At 46.4% G+C, this 25,805-nt stretch overlaps 1 protein-coding gene across 1 annotated transcript in view; it reads left to right on the top strand.

Moving 5' to 3' along the window:
- The first annotated feature begins 3,908 nt into the window (after window positions 1-3,908).
- The window catches only part of LOC105482558 (interleukin 17 receptor D), a 77,519-nt gene continuing 55,622 nt past the window's right edge, over window positions 3,909-25,805 (top strand). Inside the window, exon 1 of the mRNA XM_011742733.2 lies at window positions 3,909-4,087. Coding sequence (XP_011741035.2) covers window positions 3,962-4,087 — 126 coding nt within the window. The 5' untranslated portion in view covers window positions 3,909-3,961. The remainder of the gene's footprint in view (window positions 4,088-25,805) is intronic.

Genomic DNA, 25,805 nt, shown 5'->3' with positions numbered 1-25,805 from the left:
TGAGACCAGCCTGGCCAACGTGGTGAAACCTCGCCTCTACTAAAAATACAAAAAATTAGCCAAGCATGGTGGCAGGCGCCTGTTATCCCAGTTGCTTGGGAGGCTGAGGCAGAAGAATCGCTTGAACCCAGGGGGTGGAGATGGAAGTGAGCCAAGACCATGGCATTGCACTCCAGCCTGGGCAAGAAGGGTGAAACTCCATCTCAAACAAACAAACAAACAAACAACAACAACAACAACAACAAAGGAGATGGGAGAAATAATCAATGGAAAAGACCAGAATGCAGAGAACGTTGCCAAATGCCAATTTACAACCTTAATTTCCTGACCAGATTTGACCCTTTGGTGTTTGTGGTTCTCCTCCCACTCACACACGTGCTGGTGGCCTTCCTTGAAGGGAAATAGGAGGGCCTCCCTGTCCCCGGTCCTGAGGGATGTCATTCTAAGCATGTTTTACACTGGACGCTTAAGCCTTTTCCTTCTTGTGCCCTCCATACCGCTTCAGGAAAGCTTGTGCTCTCTCTGAACCCTGTAGCATGTTTTCAGAGGCTGTCGGTTGCCGGATTCTGCAGTGAGCTGTGGATAGGAGGGAATTCAATAGTGGGGCTCTGCCTTCCCTGTCATGCAATCATATGGTGACGTGAATAAAACCCAGGGAGAAACAGTTTCCTCTAACCAATGTTCTCCTTGAGGTTCTCCCTCTGTTGAAAGCTCTAAGTACTGCTCCTTTTCCTAGAGTCCAATTCCTGACTAAAGAAGAGTACAGGCCGGGCACGGGGGCTCACGCCTGTAATCCCAGCACTTTGGGAGGCCGAGGCGGGTGGATCATGAGGTCAGGAGATCGAGACCATCCTGGCTAACATGGTGAAACCCTGTCTCTATAAAAAATACAAAAAAAAAAAAAATTAGCCAGGTGTGGTGGCAGGCGCCTGTAGTTCCAACTCCTCAGGAGGCTGAGGCAGGAGAATGGCATGAACCCGGGAGGCGGAGCTTGCAGTGAGCCAAGTTTACACCACTGCACTCCAGCCTGGGTGACAGAGCGAGACTTTGTCTCAAAAACAAGAACAAAAACAAAAACAAAAAAAGAAAGAGTACAAATGGGCCGGGCGTGGTGGCTCACGTCTGTAATCCCAGCACTTTGGGAGGCCGAGGCAGGCGGATTACCTGAGGTTAGGAGTTCAAGACCAGCCTGGCCAACATGGTGAAACCACATCTCACTAAAAATTAGCCAGGTGCAGTGTCGCATGCCTGTAATCCCAGCTACTTGGGAGGCTGAGGCAGGAGAATCACTTGAACCTGGGAGGCAGAGGTTGCAGTGAGCCGAGATTGCTTCACTCACTCTAGCCTGGGCGACAGGGTGAGACTTCGTCTCAAAAAAAAAAAAAAAAAAAAAAAAAAGAAAGAAAGAGTACAAATGGCCAACAAATACATGGGAACATGATCTACCTCATTCGCAACCAGAGAAGCCAATTAAGATGGTGATAATACGATAATGAGCAGTTTGACAATTTTAAATGTGCATAATCCAGCAATTCTGATTCTAGAAATGTATAAAATCATTGAATCAATGTGTCAAGATAAGTGTGTTAGGGTATTTTTGAATCACTGATTCTAACAGATGTCCCTTAGTATGAGGTTGTTTAATAAGTTATAAAGCATGTATAGACTGGAATGCTACATAGATTAAGGAACTGGTCGCCTCATTGTTTCCTCCCTGTTTCACCAAAACCCATGTGGTCCTGGCCTCATCTCAGGCCCTGCCACCCCTGACTCTCATGGCCAAACGCTGGACATCCCTGCTGTGGGGGCTAAGAACAACCCAGGGACAGGTACCAAGAATGTGAGGAAGGGTAGGGAGGCACTGAACAAGCAGCTCCAAAGGAGTGATGTGTTTCCCGAGGTCTATTCACAGAAGGCTACTCCAGAACAGCCTTCTGTGGATCCTAGCTATTCTGGTGTCTGAAGAGGGTATGGTAAACCTCACTGGGTCTGGCTGAATTCCTGAATTCCAGGCAATGAGGTTAAAAAAAATTCTGCCCAGCATCTGGGTCTTGAGGTGGATGCTGTTGTTTGGGGAACCCAGCACCCATTCTCCCTCTCCCTGGCAATAATGTCAGTGTTCCTTTGGGCAACCACTGTTTCATACTTCCAGCCCCTGAAGTTCAGGTGAGGCTGGCTCTACTCCTCGGTTCTAGATGTAGCTACTTCCAAGCAAATCCCCAGGACTTCTGCTAGCATTACTAAGACGAGTTCTCTTCCTCCACTTAAGCCCTCCAAGGACATGTGGGCAGGGTGGTGGGGACACAAGCCACAAGGGAAAGTGCAGGATCCTGTGTTAGTAGTGGCTGAGCTTAGGCCAGGCCAGACAAGGAGAGGGAGGGGATTCTGGGCCCTGGAAGGAGAGTCATATAGAGGAGGCTGCCATGTTGAATGGATGGAGATGACAATTTCTAAGGTTTCCTGAGGCAAAAAGACCAAGATAAGGCTGGGGTTGGGGGGAGATCTGTGCAGCAGGAGCCAGGTGGTAAAGACAGAGTAGAAGAGAAGGCCAGTATGGATTTTATTCTAAATGGCCTTTGCATAAAAGCCACCATAGAACAGTTTTATTTATTGATTTTGTTTTTATTAATCCTCCGAACACAGAACACATAATTTTACTGGTTTTTTTTGTTGTTGTTGTTGTTGGTGGTGGTGGTGGTAGGTTTGTTTGTTTGTTTGTTTCTTTTTAGAGACAGGGTCTTACTGTGTCACTCAGGCTTCAGTGCGGTGGCAAGATCATAGCTCACTGCTGCCTCTAACTCCTGAACTCAAGCGATCCTCTAGGATTGGCCTCTGCACTCAGCCTAGAGTTTTAATTAGGATAAGTCAGTAGTCTGATTTGTGTTTTTGGAAGATCACTTTGGATCCAGGGTGGAGAAATGTATCGGACACGGGGACAAAGTCAGAAGTAGAAAAAGCCCTTAGGAAGAGGAGGTGGTGTTCTTGAGGAAGGGGATAGTGGAGAGGGACAAAGTGTGAGAGTTTAGGTGCTCAGATACAAGGCAAAGGCCTGGGAGGAGTGCGGTGAAACGCTGAATAGCTTGGGCTACTCCACTTCTCTGAGCCTCAGTTTCCTCTTCCAAATAGAAATAATATCCACTTCATGAGGGTATGTTTGACAAGTGTAGTAGCTTAGAGTATTGTTTTTAGTCAGGTCTAGATTTGGATCTCAGGTCTGGCAGGTAACAGCTGTGTGATCTTATGAGAGTCAGTTAATGATAGATTGTAGCCTTTATGGAGCACTTGTTATGTTTCAACCAACAGAACTCTCCCCAGACTAGGATACTTATTCTAGCTTCCAGGGGGGTTGGGCGGGGACAAAAGGGGGTGGTGGTGAGGAAGTACTGTGGAGACAGCAAGGCTCTTGTCCAAAGTCCTACTAGTAAATGCGGAGCCAGGATTTCTCTATCACGTTCCCCTAACTTTTCTGCGCCTAAGACTGGGATAACAATAATACACTTCCCTGTGTGGTTGGGAGCATACAGAAAGGAGTCTGGCACATAGCAGGTGTTTATTAAATTATTATTAAAATTATTATTATTACATTCTTTGTGTTTTCCTCAGGTTTCGCATAGAGTGAACATCACTTGGACAAATCCTTTAGATTAAAAAAAAGATCTAAGTGAGGGGGAAAAAAACTGCAGCTGCCAGAATCTCAGCGGGGGCTTGGGGCGTGACCAGAGGGGCGTGGTCTACGGGGGCAGGGTCACGACTGGAGGGCCAGGCTGTGGGGGTGGGACCAGCACACGAGGACTGAGGACGGGGGCGGGGCCCGGAGAAAGGGGCGGGACCCGGGCTGGCGACGCATGCCCAGTGCGGTCCCCTTCACTGCCGCCGGAGCCGCGGCCACCGCCCACTCGGGGCTGGCCAGCGGCGGGCGGCCGGGGCGCAGAGAAGGGCCTGGCTGGGCAAGCGCACGGCCATGGCCCCGTGGCTGCAGCTCTGCTCCGTCTTCTTTACAGTCAACGCCTGCCTCAACGGCTCGCAGCTAGCTGTGGCCGCTGGCGGGTCCGGCCGCGCGCGGGGCGCCGACACCTGTGGCTGGAGGGTAAGGCGAGGGCGGCGGGTTTCTTGCCGTCGCCAACTCGCGGGGGACGCAGCGCGCACAGGTGCTAGCGGGGAGGCGAGCCCGCGCCAACCTGTCTGCTCTTCGCGGGGTCCGCGGCCGGCCCGGGTCCCACTCCTCCAGCGCATCCTCCTGGTTTCCCTCCCGGGGCGCGCGTCCTCCGGCCCTGGTCGGGAGGAAAGCGGCTGCCCGACCCCGGCTTTGTGTTGCTAATGAGGTGCGGCCGCCGGCCGGGGTCCCATTCAGAGGGCGGGCGTGAGGGGCGGTGGGGCTGGGCTGGGCTCCCCATTCTTTGTTCTTGGCCCGGGACCTCCTTCGCCCCAGGGCTGCGTGTCCCGGGCTGGGATCCCCGGAGCCACCCGGACCGGGTTGCGCTTTGGGGAGGGAAGGGGGTATTCTCTCGGACTTCCAGTCCACAACTCTGCCAAGGCCCGGGCGACCGGAGAGGGGACCTGGAGCACCGGGGAGGGATGCGCCCCGCTCTCCTGGTAGCTTTGCTTCTCCTCGCCTGGGGCCGTCACCCCACTCCTACCCCTCCTCTGACTCCGGGACCTCCTGAGAAACTTCGCCTCTCGGTTCAGCCCTTCGTCTTGTGAAGGTCTCGCGGCTGATATCCTGCTTCCCTGCTTCGAGTTGCGGATATTTTTCCCCCAAAGGGCCGCGTGGGTGTCACCTGGGTGAGGTGCCTGAGATGAGGCTGGAGAGGTGCCCAGACTTTCGCCGTGTGAGTTGAGCCGTCTCCCTGGAACCGAGCGCTCCTTTGACACTGTCTGTGCGCAGGTCATTGCCATCCCTCTCTCAGCTTCCCAGCTCCCTACCTGGGCTTCTGGCCTTGGGCGGCCCCAGAACCCGGAGATTTTGTCCGTCTGCCCCGAGCCTCCCACTGAGGCCAGGGTGGGCCCGGCGTCAGGGAACTCACGGCCTTAAGCCTTGTGCAGAAAACGCAGGCTTTACACTCAGACAGCAGGGACGTGACCTTGGCTCTGCTCCTGGGGAGCCATGAGCCTCAATTTCTTCATATGAAAAATGGGATGAAATGAGAATTTCCTTAGTGCTGCTGGGCTGAGGGATAGGTATGGAGTGGTTTGCTTAGGCCAACGTTGACCTCTTCTGGATGGGTCTAAACAGCCTCAGCACAGTCAAAACCTAGGACATAACACTCCGTTAGGCACACAGGCTGGTGCCTCCAAGCTCACTTGCCCCACAGTCCAAGAAATGTGGTGCAGAAAACCAGGTGTGAGCCAGACAGCTGGGATGTCTTCAGACTCAATAGCTAAGCTATGGAGACAGCTATGACCCCTCCTCTGCCTCCGCCCCCGCCCCCTCCCCCGTCCCCTCCCCCGCCCCCTTAGGCTCTGTCATTCCTTCCTAGTTGAGTAAAGCATCACATTTTCTTACTGTGTTCCATTTTAGTAAAACATCACTGCTCTTGTTTTATTGTTTAAAAAAATTTTAGTAGCTAGCAAGTTTCCTCAAGGCTAATCTCATGTTGACTTATGTATGGATCCTACTAGAATTTTGGATTTAGACTCCCGTTGGCTTTCGAATGACTACAGTATCATCACAGGCGTTTTATTCTGAGTGTTCATGTGATGACATAGGTAAATCAGTCCGATTTGCTGTTTTGCTGCAGTTGCCAAGGTGGCTTCTTAGGCCACTGTACACAACTCATGAAGTTTTAATGCTGTGGGGTATGGTAGTGCTCCCACGGAGCCAGGCTGGTGATTTTCTTCTACCTGTGCGAGTGTGTTCTCCTCTCCCAAACCTGCACCCTCATAGGATGGTGGCTCTGTCCCAGTCACCTCACACTCATGCTGACCTTTTCTCCACCACAACCCCTAGCTGGGGGTGACTTTTCTCAGCTGCTCCTGCCTTGGCCCCACCAATCCTTTCCTTGGGTCATCTACTTTCCTCTCCTGGAAGATCATAGAGACCTCTGGGCCATGTTCCGGTTTCCAGGCTCATCCATGCTGATACATGGTTCCTTCTTTCCTGGATTTGCTGCTTGGTGCATTTCATGGACCCAGTTTCCCCACATGCTTTGCATTCCCACCCTTTCCAGCCTCACCCCCTGCCCCTCCCATCCTGTTCCTAACTCCGGATGGATGCCCTCTGTGCTTCCAAGACATGCTTTTCCCTCCTCCCAGGATGCCTTTTCCTCCCTTGAGAATTCCTTGCCTAGCTTAAGACTCAGTTCAGGTGGTGCCCCCTCAGGGAAGCCCTCCTGAATGCCATGCCCCTTGCTTTGCCTTCTCATGCAGGTCCTTGCACTTTGGTCTCACCAGACCATTTTGTCAGTATTTGTTCACTTCTATGTCTTCAGACTAGTTTCTTTAGCCAGGCACTGAACCTCATCTTGGTGGCCTCAAAGCCCTGTAAATATTGGCTGAACCAAATTAGACCTGCTGCCTTCCTCCTAAATCCTGTATTTCTTGATAGATTTTAAGAAGTAGAGGCAAAGATCAGGGCATCAAGGTCCATTGTCTTTGCAGCAGGCCTTTGCACATGCTGTTCCTGCCTGTGTTCCTTCACTTTACACCTCCGTAGCTTCCCTTCTCAGCCCTAGCATCACTTCTGCAAAAAATTGTCCCTGTCCACACCTCCCTAGGTCATGTCTTCTAGAAGTTGCTCTGTCAGGGAGTCAGCTAGAAATTACTGGTACACAGTGACTAGAGTATTTGATTCATGTTTGGGTCCCCTACCAAATAATAGGTACTTAGTCCGTAGATGTTGGCCTCAGCTCTAAGGTTGCTTGCAGTGGGGCTATAGGAACATAAAAGAATAAGGGTCGACTATATGTGATGCAAATCAGAGGAGGCTTCCTGTGGGCCTGGGCAATATTCAGAACCTGAGAGGGGGCAGCAAGGTGCAGCACCAAGTCCTGAGAGACCGAATTTGGGTGTGGAGCAGAGCTGAGCAAATGACCCTGTTGATCTCCAGGGAACATTTGTTTCAGGAACCCTTGCCCTTGCAGAAATGTGTATTTTTGTAGGACTTGCAAGGTGACTGCAGCCAGCTAACCCTCTGCAGCCCTGCTAACAGACCCTTCGGGCTGCTCCCAGAGGAGCCAGGGGCTGGCCTGGTTTAAGTGGTCAGGTTTCACAACCTCCCCATTATTAGTGGAGCAGTTAAGAGGCTGATACCATCTTGAACACAGGTCAGTGTTTTAGAAATGAGTTGTGGGCACACTTCCTCAACTACTTAAAAAAAAAAAAATCTGTTAGGGTCCTTGCCAGGTAAGGTTGCTGTTTGAGTAATAAATACTGTGTTCGCAAAGAAGTAATGATTTGTAAAACCTCCAGAGGGACCGCCATCCTCATTTACACTGGCTCTTGCTTCTAGAGAGTGGAATGGTTTTGTGTGCAACTAGAAGCAAGTTTGGTTCGTAACTTTAATTGTGTCAGTCACTTGTACTGAAGTTCTCCCTCCCCTTGTCTTGCTGGTCTAGAAGCCTTTTTATGGAACAAGGAGTTAGGAATCTACTCCCACAGGTTTTTATTTAATGGCTTTTCCTGCAGTGGGGGAGGAGGGAACATTTCTTGCCTCCTTACCTAAATGGGGTACACCTTCTCTGGTCTATTATCCCTGGAACACAATTCCTACTCCCCCTGCAAAAAAAACACTACTTCTTCAGGAATTCGGGAAGGCAGGATGCTGGCATCATCTTTACAATGAAATGCAAGTTTCCCATTTAAGGCAAATACTTCATTGCAAAAGGTAGGAAGGAATAGGGTGGTACTTGGAAAAGAGAAGTTCCAGCTGGTTAAAATTTAGGTTCCTGATAAAAGTCCAATCCAAGAATTATCCTTGGCTGTGGGCCCAGGCATGTTTATTTGATTCTGAATTGGATGCATTTTCATTCACTTGCAGCTCATGGCTCCCAAGCCCACATCTGGTCTGCCTATCCTATGGCCATGTCGTCCATGTTATAGATGCTCTTGTGTCTGTTACAGAATTCTTGGTTAAAAAATTACTCAGCCCTGGCTGATACATTTTTTAGAGAGATGTTTTTATAAGCAGTGCAAAGCTTTCTTCCAGCCTGTTTGCCTAGTTAATTGGGAACTCTTCTGGCCCATGTCCATCTTTCTTGAGCAGCCCTCCCTTCTCTCCCCACCCCAACCCATCCACCCAACCCCAAGCCCCTGCAGTGCCTGGGGTATTGTGCTAGTTATTAACTTGGGCATATAGCTCGGTGACCAGGAGACCAGCAGTTACTTTTTCTCCAAGTGACACCCAGGGCCTTCCAGTATCAGAATTGCCTCAGGAGCTTGTTAAAATGCAGATTGAAAGCTAATGGGATCAGAGTGAGAGTGAGGTGGAGCCCAGGAATTGGCATTTTAACAAGTTCTTCTGAGGATACTCATGCTGTAACCAGGATGAGACCTATTTTTTTTAGAGGACAGGGGTTCCACAATCCAGAGAAGGGGAGAAGACACATTCTAAACATTTAAAATCAGAGTTTGGATTTAAATTATGTCACTGGCCTTAGAGAGGAATGTGAAGACTTTCTCAGAGCCCCGACCAATAATAGGGGTCAGGCTGGATGGGGACTGTGAGGACTGGGGGGGCGGGGGGGGGGGCTAGTTTGGGTGGGTGCCTCTGGCCTGGGACTGATGAGGAGGCCTGGAGGGAAGAGGACTTGACACTTTCCCTGGGTTCCTCCCTAGAACAGCTGGGTTTGTCTGAAAACAGTCTCAGGAAGGAGTAGCAGAGGATCCAAATCAGATTCTCGGCAGTTCAAATCTTACAACTTCCCAACAAAGGAAAGAACTGCTAATGCTTTTAAGTATTTTTCATGCTTCATTTGGCCTAAAACATGTTTTTTTTTTTTTCTTTTTTCTTTTTTTAAAAAGCTTTCAAGGCTTTTTCCTCCTCTGTCCCTGAACTTTTTATATACTGTGGCCCAGCAGATGTCTGCTCCTGCTGGGGCTACCCCATCAACAATTTCACTGTCCTCCTTCATTCTGCGCTGCCTCTTTATTTATTTATTTATGTATTTATTTTGAGATGGAGTTTCACTCTGGTGTCCAGGCCAGAGTGCAGTGGCGCGATCTCAGCTCACTGCAATCTCCGCCTCCCAGGTTCAAGCGATTCTCCTGCCTCAGCCTCCCGAGTAGTTGGGATTACAGGTGTCTACCACCACACCCAGCTAATTTTTGTACTTTTAGTAGAGACGGGGTTTCACCATGTTGTCCAGGCTGGTCTCGAACTCCTGATCTCAGATGATCTGTCCACCTTGGCCTCCCAAAATGCTGGGATTACAGGCGTGAGCCACCGTGCCTGGCCCCCCACTGCCTCTTCAGCCTGCTTCTGATGGATGGGTTTTTAGGCTTCTAGAAGCTTGAGCCTCCACCCTTGATTTGTAAGAATGTGGGGTGAGGAGGGGGCTCAGGTATCCCCAGGAGCTTGACAGGTTGAGAGGTGCAGTGGCCTTAGAGCAGACCTCTCTCTTGCCACTCTGCCCTGGTCGCCAGACCTTTTCCATTTCCCATCTGCCCCCAAATTTGGAGAGCTCCTGCCCTCAGTCAGCCGGGGGGCTGTCTGAGCTGGAGCTACAGGCCCCATCTCCAGCCAGCCAGACTTGCCCAGCCAGTGGGAGGCATTGTCCTCCTGGGCAGTGTTTGTCTTGGCTGCTTGGATGTTCTGAATGGGCCTGACACACGATTAGGTGACTGATGGCCTCCGAAACACATTGTCTCCTCTGGGGCCCACAGCCTTTGAAGCTCTTCCCGGTGGGAAGTAAAGAGACTATTTGCTCTATTAAAATGCCTTGGTATTTCCTCTGTTTAACCACAGGCCACTTCCCCTCTGCCACTCTAAACCCGGCAGGGCCACCGGCTGATTGAAAAGACACAAGCCCTCAAGTGATCACATCCTATTGAAACAGATAGTCTTACTGCAGATTAAAGCTAGGGCCAGTCTTGAAGAAACAAATCCAATGGGGGAATCTTTGAGATGGCTCCTTATCTTGCTCAGAATGTAGTCTGTTGAACAGAATTCACACTTGAAGTCCTGAATGCATAAATGTAAATGTGTTTTTTTTTTTAAGAAGAGATATCGACATTGTAAATTAAGTCAGTGTGTGTTTTATCTATATATGGCAGGTTAAAGCAATCCAATCAACAATTTCTCGTTGTGTGAGTTGGAAACCCTTTGGTGTCTGGGAAGGGCATGATGTCTGTTCATAGAAAACCACACCCTGCTGCTTTCTCTATTTGCAGATTCTATCTGTTCAGTCATATGCTGAGAAGTGCAAGTAAGAAAGAAGTCTGTAGCTTAAATAATACCCAGAATATCTCTGGGGAGACTCCTTCATCCTTTCCCAAACAATATATTAAAAGAAGATTTTTAATTAATAACACCAGGCAGGAAACTAAAAATTGAACAATTTAAAAAATTATCTACATAACAAAAACTCCATTTGTACCCTATTTTTGTGAAGTGGCCTAAAAAAGGAATAGCTATTTCTACTAGAGACTGTTAACGTTGATGTTTGCAACTCCATTGTTCAAGTATCCATGATAAAAATGGATTCCCTTTTCTTTGGTTCCTTGTTTGGAAATGTTGGGTGAAGGTGGATGTAGCTAATTAAGGCTACAACATTTAAAGGGGGGATTTAATAGGTACCAGCTGTCCTCAACAAATCACTGGGTGGACGACAAAATAAAGATGTGATGTGAACACACATGTAATTCTCTTCTAAAACGGAAATGGGCTCATAAATTTTCTGATTTAATAGTGTAAATGAAAACTACCTCTACTGTGCTTATTTAAGAAGCATTCGTTTTATGGTAAAAGTAATGCTAAAATGTCTTATTTGCATATGGCTGGCACCTTAAGACTTGAAAGGGCAGTAGATGGCAAGTATTATTGGAAGCTTAGTAAATTGTAATTTTATTGTACCTTTCTTCATTACAAACCTGATCTAATAGACATTAATCATGAGGCTTTTCATTAAAACTACTGCATGGTAGGGAAGCATGCTTGAACATACCAGAAAAGCCATATAAAATTCAAGTATCAACTTTGAAAAGGGAATGGAAATTGGTAGCATTAATTAAAATGTTTGGATGGATATTTACATTTCACACATTAAATGAATACTTCATATGAATCCTTTTGAAATCATGAGGGATTAGGCCTTAAATACAACTTTTTTTCAGATGTAAAAAGTACTTTATTGCCTTCAAAACTAGGAGTTTTTCTGAGTGTTCTGTTTGGTCAGTTTTGTAGATCTTTTCCCCCCATCGAATAGTAACCCTTTAAAAAATCCTGGCAGTGTCCCCAGACTTCTGTGCTGCGATGGACTGTTTTACTCGAGAGTGGGAGGGTTAATGGGATGAAGGGAGGGCTTCCTTGGAATGAAGAGGTGGGTTTTCCTGAGATAGGCCATATGGTTTAGAAATCCTTTCCCTGTGATTTTGTTCTGTCCGGGTGATTTCTGGTTTCTCCTCTCCCGAAACGGCCCCCTTTTATCTGAGGAAAATGCAGTGCAGTACAGACCAAATGTAGCAGCAGTCCGCCGCCTGAGCAGGTCCCTGTTGAGTGACGGTTTATGGCCCCTTCCTCTGGAGTGTGCACATTTGCTCTGGGTGGAGCACAGGCACTCACACGGTTAGGATTTATTGTAACTGCTCAGCATCTGAAGCTCAAAAAGACTTATTTGGAGTGAGGAGGCAGGAGATACTTTTTTGAGCAACCACCCTGTGTTAAGTTGTGGGACCAGTCCCCCATCCACAGTGGCTGCCTGTCTGGGCCAGGAGAAAGACAAAGGAGTAGGGGCCTGGATAACAGGGAAATTCAGGAAGGATTCTGGGGCCACAGTACCAAGCCCTCTCAGTCCTCTCTCCACACTTCCCTGCTCATTCCAGAGAAACCTGAACGGGCTTCTGCTGCTCCTCAGCCTAGAACTGCCTCTGTGAAAAGCAGTTTGTTGACATTCAACTGTCTGAGGCCTTGCTTGAGGCCGTCTTAGAACTCTGGCTTTTTAGCCCATGTCTCAGTTGGTTCCCAGTAACTCTGGCTTCTTGCTCTGCCTCAGTTTCCCCTGCTTTGGAGGAGGCCCCCTTTTCTCTGTGAGGCTTCTCCATACCACTCCCTAGCTTTCCCTTGTGCCACAAAGCCTGGCCGACCCTATCATCCCTCCGGATTTCGTGAGAACGTGTCCAAACATTGCAGTGATGCATTGAGGAACAAACAAATTTGATGTGTTTATAAAGAAGAAATTGAATTTGAGTGGTTTGTGGGAGGCTTAGATGAAGAAGACAGGTCTTACCAAAGGGACTTTGAGCAGGGCCTGACCAGTGAGTGGACCTGGGCGCTGGGGGGACAGTTTGGGCAGAAAGTAAGATGTGGGCAAAGCTGGAGAAGGGTGGTGGGGGGATGGTAAGGTTGAAGACGTAGGTACTAGATAACAGGGCACCTTGAAGTCTGCTTGTGTGTGTTCTGTCAGGAGTGGTGAGGCTTGGAAGATTTCTCCAACAGGTGAACGGTTTGATAAGAGGGACACTCAGTGGCTATTCATTGGGTGAATATTGGTGCGTTCTGCGTGTTAGGTCTGATTTCTAGAGCTTAGATTTTATTTTATTTCCAGAGACAGGGTCTCTGTCGCCCAGGCTGGAGTGCAGCAGTGGCATGATCATAGCTTATTGCAGTCTTGAACTCCTGGGCTTAGGCAATTGTCTTACCTCGGCTTCCTGAATAGCTAGGACTACACGCACGTGCCACCAAGCCTGGCTAATTTTTTACACTTTTTGTAGCGATGGGGTTTTATTATGTTGCCCAGGCTGGTCTTGAATTCCTGGCCTCAAGCGATCTGCCCACCTGGGTTTACAGGCATGAACCACCATGCCTGTCCAGAGCTTAGATTTTTTTTTTTTTTTTTTTGAGACGGAGTCTCGCTCTGTCGCCCAGGCTGGAGTGCAGTGGCCGGATCTCAGCTCACTGCAAGCTCCGCCTCCCGGGTTCACGCCATTCTCCTGCCTCAGCCTCCCGAGTAGCTGGGACTACAGGCGCCCGCCACCTCGCCCGGCTAGTTTTTTGTATTTTTTAGTAGAGACAGGGTTTCACCGTGTTAGCCAGGATGGTCTCGATCTCCTGACCTCATGATCCACCCGTCTCGGCCTCCCAAAGTGCTGGGATTACAGGCTTGAGCCACCGCGCCCGGCCCAGAGCTTAGATTTTAGTAGGGGAGACAAACAGGATAATGAAATATCAGACCTGACCATGCTGTTTACAATAGCAACTTGCTGCTCACTTTGTCCTCTTTTCTTCACTTTTTCTTTGCAGAAGTTTTCACCATGGGACATACATAGTATTTTCTTTTTTTTTTTTTTTTTTTTTTTTTTTGAGACAGAGTCTCGCTCTGTCACCCAGGCTGGAGTGCGGTGGCCGGATCTCAGCTCACTGCTCTTTGTCCATCCTTTTTCCCCATTGCAGTGTCAGCTCCATGTGGGCGGGGCCTTTACCTATTTTGTTCCCTTCTGCATCATGAGAACAGTGCCTGGCACATAGCAGGTTCTCCATACGTGTTTCTTGAATGACTAAGCACTCTATGGGAAATTAAAATGAGGCAATAAGAGCAATGGGTTTTTGCAAGTAGACACTCTCCAATGGCCTCTCTGAGAAGGTGACGTGTCAGTCAAGCAACTATAATAAAAGTTCCTCTGGGCAGGGAGTGGTGGCTCACGCCTCTAATCCCAGCGTTTTGGGAGGCCAAGGCAGGCGGATGACCTGAGGTCAGGAGTTCGAGACCAGCCTGGCCAACATGGTGAAACCCCATCTCTATTAAAAATACATAAATTAGCTGGGTATGGTGATGTGCACCTGTAGTCCTAGCTACTCAGGAGACTGAGGCTGGAGAATCACTTGAACCCAGGAGGTGGAGGTTGCAGTGAACCGAGATGGTGCCATTGTACTCCAGCCTGGGCAACACAGCGAGACTCCGTCTGAAAAAAAAAAAATTTCCTCCAAAATTGTTTTCTTAACATTGGTTAATCATGTGGCAGTTAGTGCTGAGAGTAGCATAAAAAATATGCTTAATTTATTCATTCACACCACAGTTCTTGGCACTCCTGCCAGGGGCCACATACTGGTTAGAAGCTGGGCTTCAAGCCAGGTTCCCATTCATGACAGGGAGAGTGTGGGCTGGTGTTGTGTGGGAGCCACACCTGGCCGTGTCTGTTGCTTGAGGGGGTTGCTTGGACTGTCCACTTTACCCTGCACTGTGGATGAGAAAAATGTGAAAAGTTACTGCTAAGCCCCGACTAAGCATCCTGGTTTTGGACTTTCTGAAACGACGTGAACAGAACAAATCTCACTCTCTGGCAGCAGCCCTCAGTTTGTATGAAACTTTGTCTTTTTCACAGGGGTGCAGGTCTCGTTTTTTGTTTGCTTCTTTCCCCTCTGGTGGTGAATGCATTTCATTTTCTGAAGCCACTTGAAGGTCTGTCCGTAATCAGAGGTGCTCTTTGCCGTCTTTCCGGGGCTGCGGATTTGCTGGCCAGCTGTGGAAATGAGTTTTTGCCCAGCTTTGATTTTCATGCCTTGCCTCCCTGTGGGAGGAACTAGATATTTCTGATCTTACCTCTGCTCATATTCAGATCCAGCCAAGCAATCAGTGACTTCCCGGGCTTTTTTGTGGGAGACTGTGGGAAAAGTCCTGGTTGGCTGGCTATGAATTAATGAAATCCTTAGAAGGCTTCACTAAAGATAGCTCCTGTGGCTTACAAAAAAAAATGGCATTGCCTTTTTAATTTGAGAAGGAGGTCATGGAGTTTTACCAAAATTAAGCAGAAAAAATGTAACATCTGGTTGTGCTGGTGGAAGACTGCTTCAGGGCCTCTGGAGCTATGAGTTCCCAGTGCCGGCATGCCCAAGGTGACTGTCACTGGCCTCTATAGTGCTGCTGTGGACAGGCCGCCTCTCATTGTTCTCCTCCCTTGGTTTTGAAGTCATTGAGAGACAAATTCTACCTCCCACATCTTTTCACTTGAGCACATTTCCCATCTACTGAGCTTGCTTCTTTTACTTAAAGGGTCCCACATTTTAAAAAGTACAGAGTTTCGAGTTGGTCAAGACTAGTGTAATCATTGCTTTTATCTCATTAAAAAAGGATGGGAGTGGATAATGGGGGAGAATTTGGGCAGCAGACCAGGGAACTTTTAAAGAGTATTAAAAAGTTTTTAAATTAGTAGGAATTCTGATAAGAGGAGAATGGTAAATTGCTGGATAAGAGTTTTAGGGAAAGGCATACAGGAGATTTTAAATGGATCTATGATATGTGTGTGTGTGTGTGTGTGTGTGTGTGTGTGTGTGTGTGTGTGTGTGTGTAAATTTTTTTTTTTTTTTGAGACAAGGTCTCATTCTGTCACCCAGGCTGGAGTGCAGTCATGCAATTATAGCTTATTGCAGCCTTGAACTCCTGGGCTCCAGCAATCGTCCTGTCCCGGTCTCCTGAGTAGCTGGGACCACAGGCGTGTGCTGCCAAGCTTGGCAATTTTTTTACATTTTTTTTTTGTTAAGACAGAGTCTCACTGTGTTACTCAGGCTAATCTCGAGCTCCTGGCCTCAAGCCGTCCTCCTGCCTTGGCCTCCCAAAGTGCTGGGATTACAAACATGAGCCACCATGCCCTGCCTAGGGCATATATTTTCTGAAACGATACAGGAAGATGAAGTTGTTGCTATCCCAACCCCCCAAGCAGGCAGCTAGTCACCTGTACAAAATACAGGTATAGATAATGTATAAAATATATATATAAATGTATATAGTGTGTAAAATGTATATATCTGATGTATAAAATACAGTCACCTGTATATTAGAGTCCCTTAAAGCCCCACGTGGGGATTCCCCATTATTGTGCTCTTTCTCCCATCCTTTGTATTCTGAAAATTTTCAAACCTGTAGAAGAATTGAAATAACAGTAAAATGAACACCCATTTCCCCTTTGTCTAGAGGTACCAGTTCGTAACGTTTTGCTACACTTACCTCACTTGTCCTTTTAATGTCATTCATAATTTCTTTCTGCATCACATTCTAGGGGGCAGACAAGGGTCACTCATTGCTTTTTGATGTCCTGTCTCTTTAGCCTCCTTTAATACAGAACAGTTCCTCTACCTATTTTTTGGTCCTTTATAGCCTACACATTCTGAAGAGTCAAGGCCACTTGTGTACACAATTTGGATTTTTTATTGTTTCCTTATGAATAGGGTCAAATATTTTGACAAGACCCCTCTAAAGGTGATACTGTGACTTTGTTGGATTTTAGGTATCAACTGGTAACAAATGTGGATGCAGTTTTAGCAATAAGAAAAATTTGTTTTTTCTGTGTGCAATTGTTGTATTTAGAGATCTATGCTAATGATAGTACCCAGTTTAGTCTTGTGTTATTTGTCTTTTTAAAAATGCAGTGTTTCATATTAAGCCTTCCCTTTTACTTTATTGAGAGTCTAAGGAAAGTGCAGGATGTCATTTGTGCTATCCTGTAATAAACTCTTTCCTTAAAGATTATTTAAAATCAACCACGCTCTCTCAAAATTAGGAGTGTTGTTTCTCAAGAATGCTCAAGGCTTTTGCTATTCACATGGGCTTGTTGCAGTTATAGATGTGTCACCCTCAGAGACTGGGAATGAGTTCCTATTAAAGACCACTGTTTGGCCGGGGCAGGTTTACGGTTGACTGCTTCCTCATACCAAAATTCAGCCATTTCTTTCCTTTGTGCTAAAAAACCTTGAACTTTATTTCCAGTAAAGGCTACTTTACCCAAAGCATATCCTCCAAGTTAGTTTCTAGCCTTTTAGTCCTGTGATTGCATGTTACCTACATTATTTTATTAGAGTCCCTTACAGACAGTTTCATTAGTTTAACTTGAATTATTATCTTCTACCTAATTACATGGCTTTTCTTTCTTTCATTTTACTCCACTCCAGATTTAAGGGCCAAGACATGTAAAGTTAATATTGGTCATTTTTCAGAGTAAGTTAAAATGTCAAAAAGTGACAAGTTGTTATTCTTACAGGGTACCAGGGAAACAACAGAGACAAAACCTCCATCTTTTATTCATAAGTCCAGAGAGACTACGAGGGCGCAGGCAGGCCTGTGTGCCCGGCGTTTGTTCAGCTTTCAGGACTGGGCCTCCTCCCCTGCTGGCCATGAAATGTCATGCCGAGATGTAATAGTGGGACATTCAGCATCCAGAGAATGGTCCGCAGAGATTCAACTTTGCTTTTCATTTTCTTTTCTGGCACCGAGTCCACAGTCCCCTCTGTGGCCTGACAGTGAAAGGCCAGAAAGCAGCAATTTAGATGCTGGCAGAAATGGTGTGCAGCCTCTGCCCAGCGGGCCGGAGCTCCTGGGCTGGAATGCATGCTGGACACAAAGGTCGGGTGAGGGTATGCTTTGGTGGGGGGCAGGGGGGCAGCTTGCCTTTGCTTGGTCTCGTTTGCTCTGGTCACAGCCGAGAGAGTTCTCATTTCTATGGCTATGCTACCTTTAGTTTTGTAGAAGAGGGAGTGCAAGGTGCTTTTGATTTCAGAAATTGCTCAGGGTTAACCATTTTTGTGTAGAGGGAGGCACTGCGGGCACAGTGCTGAGGCTGCGCAGCTCCCCAGGCTCTGACATTTCCTTTGGATGAAGAAAACATACACAGCATTTGCTAAACAAGCCTAGACTTTGATTTAGAGCAGTAGTTTTTGATTGGGGGAATTTGGGGAATTTCTTTCTTTCTTTCTTTTTTTTTGAGACAGGGTCTCTATCAACCAGTCTTGAGTGCAGTAGCATGATCACAGCTTACTGCAGCCTTAACCTTGATTTGGGGAATTTCTGGAGACATTTTTGGTTGTCACAGCTAGGGTAGGCTGCTACTGGCAGTCAATGAGAAGGGCTCAGGGATGCTGCTAAACATCCTGAAATGCACAAGTCAGCCCTCCATGACAAAGAATTACCTGGCCCAAAATGTAGATAGCGCTGAGACTGAGAAACCCTGATTTAGGGGTCCCATCTTAGTATTTTGATTTCTCAGCCCTCTTAGCCTCATAACACTTTTCAGCTTCCTATCTGTTTAACAGAAGCTGCTGGTTCTATAAATCTGCACTCAGGATGAATTTCCATGAAACTCTCCAAGACATATGATTAAACTATTGTGGTGCTCCTTGAAGATATGCCCTGAATGCAACTTCTATTTTAAATGCAAAAGACAATTTTTTGCCATAATTTGATCAAAGTAGCATAACCTGTGCCTCTGTTTTTGTTACTCACTGATGGTCTGTGGATAACATTACATTTTTTCAGCATGAAACCCAACACTTCAAATCCCTAAAGCAGTCTCAAATTTATGGTTAATAAAAGCATTTATTGTACTGGATGTCATCTGTTATATCACTCTGGGGCTAGAAACTGGCAAGCAGTGGACAGGAAATATTTTCGTTTCAAATCGCTTCAATCTTATGGTCTAGGGGCAAAAGTGTCTGATTTCAGGAAAGCCGCAGTGAATAGCATAGTAATGAATGCATTTTTAGTTGATTAAGCAGGCATTCTCTCCCTTTCAAACAATCTTCCCTCTTTGGCTTGGAGGGGCTAAATAAACATGTGATATTAAATGATAGCATTTCTTGTGTTGGCCGTGCCTTTTCTTTGATCATCTTAAACCTTTCAAAGTGTTTTCCAGGAATCCTCAGCATAGCAGGAGCAAGCCAGAAGAGAATGGCTAAACTCAAGTTTTGCCCCCCCTTTGTAATTGTTTACTTTCTGAGCAGAGGAGGTTTTCTGAGAAGATGCTGATTCTTCTGAATTCCTCTTTAAAAATGGAATTTGGTACCTCACCCTTGGCATCATGAATTTAGAAGGAAAAAATATTTTGAGTTTTTGTTTGTTTGTTTTCAAAAAGTCTGCAATTTTATTGTAATTTGAGTCCCTATCTCTCACATCCATCAAGTAAATAGGGTGAGGAGAGTTGCATCCAGAGGAAATCTGGTGAGGTGATGACATATCCAGGACAGTGTACCTTTCGTCCTGGCAGCCCAGTGCCTTTGAACATGTTATCTAAGTCATCACTTCCCAGCAAGCCTCGGAGGTAAATGATTATTTCTGATGTGGTTCCCTTTTTTCCAGATGAGGATTCCATGGCACAAAGAGCCAGGAAGGGATTAAGATGAGAGTCCATGTGACTCGGAGAGGCCTCTCTCTGCCAGAAACCGGAGCTGCAGAGTTCTTACCCTGCCCGTGCCCCCAGCAGTCAGACTTGCCCTGCCTTCCAAGCACCCTGTCTCAGATGGATGGCTGCCATGTGCAACAAAGCAACTAATGGGGGGTGGAAAGAGAGCGAGACTAGACAGCACTTTGGAGATAATTAAATTAAACTCAGATTAGGCAATTACCCCAAAGATTCCCAAACCTGGCCGAACACCAGAATCACCTGAGGAGCATTCTTGGCGTGGGGGGAGATTCCGGGCCTCACCCCAGACCTGCTTAAGTGGGATTTCCAGGGGGAAGGCCAGGAATCTGAGTTTTTTAAAAAGCTGCCAGATTAGTGATTGCCAGGGTTTTGGAGGGATGGAGGGAGGGCTTGACTACAAAGGGGCAGTACAAGGGAAGTTTTTGGCATGATGGGACTGTTCTGTATATTGATTATAGCGGTGGATACATACATATATATGCATATACCTTGTGGACCTATACACCAAAAACTATCAATTGTACTGTGTGTAAATGAAAATAAATATGCTGACCAGGTGAACCTGAGTTATATAGGTGTCAGTTGAGGTGGCCTGTGGTGCCTGGTGACAGCTGGGAATAGTTGCCCAGCTGTGAGAGAGTGTCATCTGTTATTGCAGAGGCAGGCGTGGGCAGGTGCTGAGCTCTTTAGCCCAGTGCTATCCAACAGAACTTTCTGTGACAAAAAATGTTCTTTCCAGCACCGTTCAATTCAGTAACCATCAACCACTTTTGGCTACTGAGTACCTGAAATGTGGCTGGCACAACTAAGGAACTGAATTTTTATTTTATTTTATTTATTTTATTTTTTTTGAGACGGAGTCTCGCTCTGTCGCCCAGGCTAGAGTACAGTGGCCGGATCTCAGCTCACTGCAAGCTCCGCCTCCCGGGTTCACGCCATTCTTCTGCCTCAGCCTCCCGAGTAGCTCGGACTACAGGCGCCCGCCACCTCGCCTGGCTAGTTTTTTTTTGTAGTTTTTAGTGGAGACGGGATTTCACCGTGTTAGCCAGGATGGTCTCAATCTCCTGACCTGGTGATCCGCCCGTCTCAGCCTCCCAAAGTGCTGGGATTACAGGCTTGCGCCACCACGCCCAGCTGAATTTTTAATTTTACTTAAACTTAATTTAAATTTAAATCACCACACGTGGCTAGAGGCTACCCTATTGGACAGCTCACCCTCAAAAGTAGACATGGTGGTATCATGGAGCTTTGGCTCTGTGCAGGATGCACACTGTGGTGCTTTATGCTTGCAGGACAATAGTAAGTCATCCCAAACATAGGGTAAAATGGAAAATTGACAGGACTTACCAATATGGGTGAGTAAGTACAGAGAAGAAGGAACCTTAGGATGAAGACTGACCTGAGATCTGCCCAGGCAGAGGACAATCCTGCTGAGTGAGGGAGTCTGCTTTTTTTTTTTTTTTTTTTTTGAGATGGAGTTTCACTCTTATCCTCCAGGCTGGAGTGTAATGGCATGATTTCAGCTCACTTCAACTTCTACCTCCTGGGTTCAAGCGATTCTCCTGCCTCAGCCTCCCAAGTAGCTGGGATGACGGACAAGTGCCACCACGCCCAGCTAATTTTTGTATTTTTAGTAGAGGCGGGGGTTTCACCATGTCGGCCAGGCTGGTCTCGAACTCCTGACCTCAGATGATCCACCCGCCTTGGCCTCCCAAAGTGCTAGGACTACAGGCGTGAGCCACCATGCCTGGCCAGGAATCTGCTTTTTCTTTTCCAAAGATAGCACCATCTTTGGCCCACTTCTTTCCCCAACCTTTCAACCTTGTTCATTTTAAAAGGTACAGGGGTTAGTTGGGATGCTCTTGAATTATGCTCCCATTCTTCTGCAGTGATAGGATATATAGGAAGCCATCCGAGGGGCCAGGTGAGCCCAGTGCAAAGAGGTGAGGGTGTTCTGGGCTTCACTGGGCCCACCTGCCTCCCTAGACAGAGTGTGATGAAGAACCTGTGTGAGCATATTGTATTCCTTTTTGGGGAAGGAGAGCATATAAAAAAGGCAATTAGGCATAAACTTCCTGCTTTATGCTTTGAGCATATGACCTTTACCTTGGCTTGTGTTCAGACGCTCCTAAACCCACCTCCTCTACCCCCATTGATTTATGTTATCTTAGTGTTACTTTTCCAAATGTGTTATAAAAGAATGAGATTCAGGGAGTGTAGACTTTTATTAGTACAAACCAAATGGTGGCAGAAAGAATGTTCCAATTTATAAATGTATGTGTTCTTAAATAAATTTGCTAAATGGGTAACAAAAAATTTTGTGAGCTATGGGCTTATAACTGGAGGTTTTGTTAATCTGATTTAAAAATAGGACTGACTTGAAAGCGTAAAAGGGGGGAGGTAGCTTTAAAATTAGTGGGTCTTCTTTTCTTTTTTCTTTCTTTTTGTTTTTTTTTTGAGATAGAGTCTCGCTCTGTTGCCCAGGCTGGAGTGCAGTGGTGCCATCTTGGCTCACTGCAACCTCCGCCTTCCGGGTTCAAGCGATTCTCCTGCCTCAGCCTCCTTAGTAGCTGAGATTACAGGCGCGTGCCACCACGCCCAGCAAATTTTTGTATTTTTAGTAGAGACGGGATTTCATCATGTTGGTCAGGCTGGTCTCGAACTCCTGACCTAGTGATCTGCCCCCTTCAGCCTCCCAAAGTGCTGGGATTACAGGTGTGAGCCACCATACCATGCCTGACATTCTTTATTTTTTATATGAAAACTTGACTTCCTTAGATCAGGAAGAAAACATTCTGGATAGATCATAGCATCTCTAAAGAGAGTTTCCTTGTGTTACCTTTACAAATTGGTTACTTCAACCTTGTAAGAAAAATGAAGTTTACTGAGTATTAAGCTCCATTACATACTGATTATTCTACCCTTGAACACACAAACAGATCTTGTTGCATAGCTGCTATAATCACTGTATGTGTTTTATTTATTTATGGTTATTTTTTACTTGTGTTTGTTTTCCAAAGATACTTCCATGTATTGATGTAGTCCACAGACATGTCACTTTTAGTGGCCATATGATATGTTCATGTTGTAAGCTCCCCTCCCCTTTTTGCCAGTCCTCACCCCACATTTGATGAGGCATTTGGGTTGTTTTCAAGTTATGACTGTTACAAAGCTGCTATGAACATCTTCATACAGATGGGTTTCCTGCCCATCTCCCTTGATGTTTTGGTTTATTTCCTTGGCATTTATTCCCCAAAGTGAAATTACTGGGTCAAAAGATTTGTGGCTCTCATTACATACATGTTTACCAGCTTGTCCTGTATAATGACTGAACCAGTTTACTGGGAGGAATTGTGTTTTGAGAAAAGAATAGGTTTGTTTCACGAATCTCAGCTCCACCATTTGCTACCATTTATTTAGACCTTGGGCAAATTTTTCCCTGAGGCTATTTCTTCATCTGTAAAATGTGTTATTAATAGTTCATCTCCCAGGGTTGTTGGTTGTTTTAGGATGTAAGCAAGATACTGTTTTTAAAACATCCAGCTGTGTGCCTGGCCACATGGTAACTGCTTTAGTGACTGGCTGCAGTCTTTTTATCAGCAGTATACACGTACTCGTTCATCTCCATCCTAATAATATTGATGTTTATTGGCCAGGTGGGTCAAGCCTATGATCCTATCACTTGGGGAGGCCAAGGTGGACGAATCAGCTGAGGTCAGGAGTTTGAGACCAGCTTGACCAATGTGGTGAAACCCTGTCTCTACTAAAAATACACACACACATACAAAGAAAAATTAGCTGGGCATGGTGGGCAGGCACCTGTAATCCCAGCTACTCAGGAAGCTGAGGCAGGATAATTGCTTGAACCCAGGAGGCATAGGTTGCAGTGAGTCAAGATTGCACCATTGCACTCCAGTCTATGCAACAGAGACTCCATCTCAAAAAAAAACCTCTCACACACACACGAAATATTGTTTATAATTTTTTTTCTTTCTTTCTTTCTTTTTCTTTTGAGATGGCGTCTCACTCTGTTGCCCAGGCTAGAATGCAATGGCATAATCTTGGCTCACCGCAACCTCCGCCTCCTGGGTTCAAGTGATTCTCCTGCTTCAGCCTCCCAAGTAGCTGGGATTATAGGCATGCACCATCACGCTCAGCTAATTTTGTATTTTTAGTAGAGATGGGGTTTCTCCATGTTGATCAGGCTGGTCTCGAACTCCCAACGGCAGGTGATCTGCCTGCCTTGGCCTTCCAAAGTGCTGGGATTATAGGCATGAGCCACTGCACCCAGCCCCATTTATAATTTTTCTTTGCCTTTGTTATTTTGGTGATGGCTTATACTTGTTTGATTTTGGATTTATTAGAGGACTAAATCTTTCATCTGGTGATTTACCTTCTGAGTATGTTTTAGTGCCTTTAAGTCTAGTAATATTAAAGCTAGGTGTGGGTGAAATGTTGCTTAGTAGAGAGTGTTAGGGAGGATGTTTTAAGTGAATAAATAAGAATTTAGAATAATTATTGATTAGTAAGTCTAAGAATTATTGATTAGTGAGTCTTCCTGACTTACCAGCATATTATGAAAATAATTGAATCTGAATATTATCATGGAAATTCTATTTGTACTGCCAGTTTGGTCAGCAAACCTTTGTTCCTTTGTGTGTATGTGTGTGTGTGTGCGCGTGTGTGTGCGTGAGAGAGTATGTGTGCGCACGTGCGTGAGAGAGTGTGTGTGTGTGTGCGCGCGTGTACTTTCCCCAAAGCTTTTGGATTGATCACACATTACCCATAAAGAGAATATATATTAACTGTGTTTTATTGAAGTTTTTAAAAAATCCTAATCTTGGGCTAGAAACCACCCTGGTTAGGCTGTCACGTTGAGGTCACTGCGACGTGTGTGATGAGAGCATCTCAGGCTGACTGCTTGTGACTATGGACAGGGCAGGTGACCCATATGACTGTCAGTTTCCTTACTACCTGTAAAATGGGACAGTTAGACTAGAATTATTCTTAAGATTTTAACTATTATTTTGATTGAGGTGATTTGAACCTTTAATTCGGAGGGTGTAATTGTCCTGTCCTACCCACTCCATGTCCTTATTGAGTTGCCCACCTCTTTTGCCACCTAGACTCTTGCCCCTTGCACCTGGGTGTCTGTTTTTCATCTCACTTGGGAAATAACACCCAACCTATGGCCATTGTTGCAGATCTTTCTCTAATACAAGAAAAGCATTTGTCCTACATATAGTTTTTATTTTTTAAATTGAGACACAGCTTTATTTTTGCAAAATGTGGCCTGTCGGCTCTGCGGGTCACTTTTGATGAGCCTGTGTTGCTTGCATACATGGAGGGTGCCCATGTCTCCACCTACCTCCATCCTTCACATTTCATGTGTGCTCACCCAGCTCATCCACATGGCCAAAGACCCAGTGCATCTCCCAATTTTTAACATCAACACTATTGTTAATGATTGATTACAACCCATTTAGTCTTCTGGGCCAGGAGCTTTTAGGGCCCAATCAATCACTGAATCCATAAACAAGGGGACCGCCTCAGACTCCCTGGGAGCTTTGAATCACACTGGGGTGTTGACAGTCCCAGAGGCCTTTCTGTCAGCCACTGTCTGGGTTGGAGAGGATTTGGGTACTGTGCTAGGTGTTGGCGAGGGCAGAAGAAAGGCAGCCACAGATATAGAAATTGTTTGTTTGACAGTTGATCTGCACATGGGTAATTGCAGAACTGAGTCGTTGATTTTTTACCCTCTTTACTCCCATTTACACCAAGCTGTCTTCTTCAGAATAGTGATACACACATACACACACCTACACCTTCCTTACCTATTTTTAAAAATGACTCCTTCCTGGGAACCCCAACATGAAGCAGATAAGAGTGCAGCAGCTCTGTTTGAAGACAGTGGGGAGAAGGACCCTGACTGAGCCCCACCCCACCCACAGGTCCTTGCCCCTTACACAGGCATTGCTGTTCTGTGGGTTTCCCTCTCAGTCCAAGAACACTTCCTGAGTGATTGTCCACCTGCCCTGGTTGAAGTGGCATTGCTTTAGCAAGTCCTCTGGGAAGATCCCTGGATATGATAAGAACATTTTGGGAAATGTAAAAGCAGTTACTTCCCCTCCACAAGGGTGAGTCTGGGACTACCCTTAATATACCAGAGTGAAGATCCTGGACTTAAGAGTACATGGGTGGGTGGACTTAAAGGGACCAGGGAGATAGAGAAGATAAAAGCAGAGATAAGCTTTAAGAAATAAGGCTATGGCTTGCACTGGCATCCTGTTGTGGGCAGGAGAGGAGCCAAGAATGCCTGATAGGCTGTCAGGAAGATGGACACCTCCACAGGGTCTGTGACACAAGCCAGAGGAGGAAGAGATGGTGAGCAGCTAGGGAAGAGGTCACTCATTCAGAGACCAAAAGGGCAACCGTGTGTGATAACAGGCCCTAGAGCATGAGGGCACCAACAAGGCTGACTTGATGAAATGCCTTATCTCCAGGGGTCACACCCTCTGGAAGCACACTGA

The sequence above is a fragment of the Macaca nemestrina genome, chromosome 2 (genome assembly GCF_043159975.1).
Source record: "Macaca nemestrina isolate mMacNem1 chromosome 2, mMacNem.hap1, whole genome shotgun sequence".
Lineage (NCBI taxonomy): Eukaryota > Metazoa > Chordata > Mammalia > Primates > Cercopithecidae > Macaca > Macaca nemestrina.
Note: the sequence above shows the minus strand (reverse complement) of the source record. Positions and strands in the feature narration are given on the sequence as shown.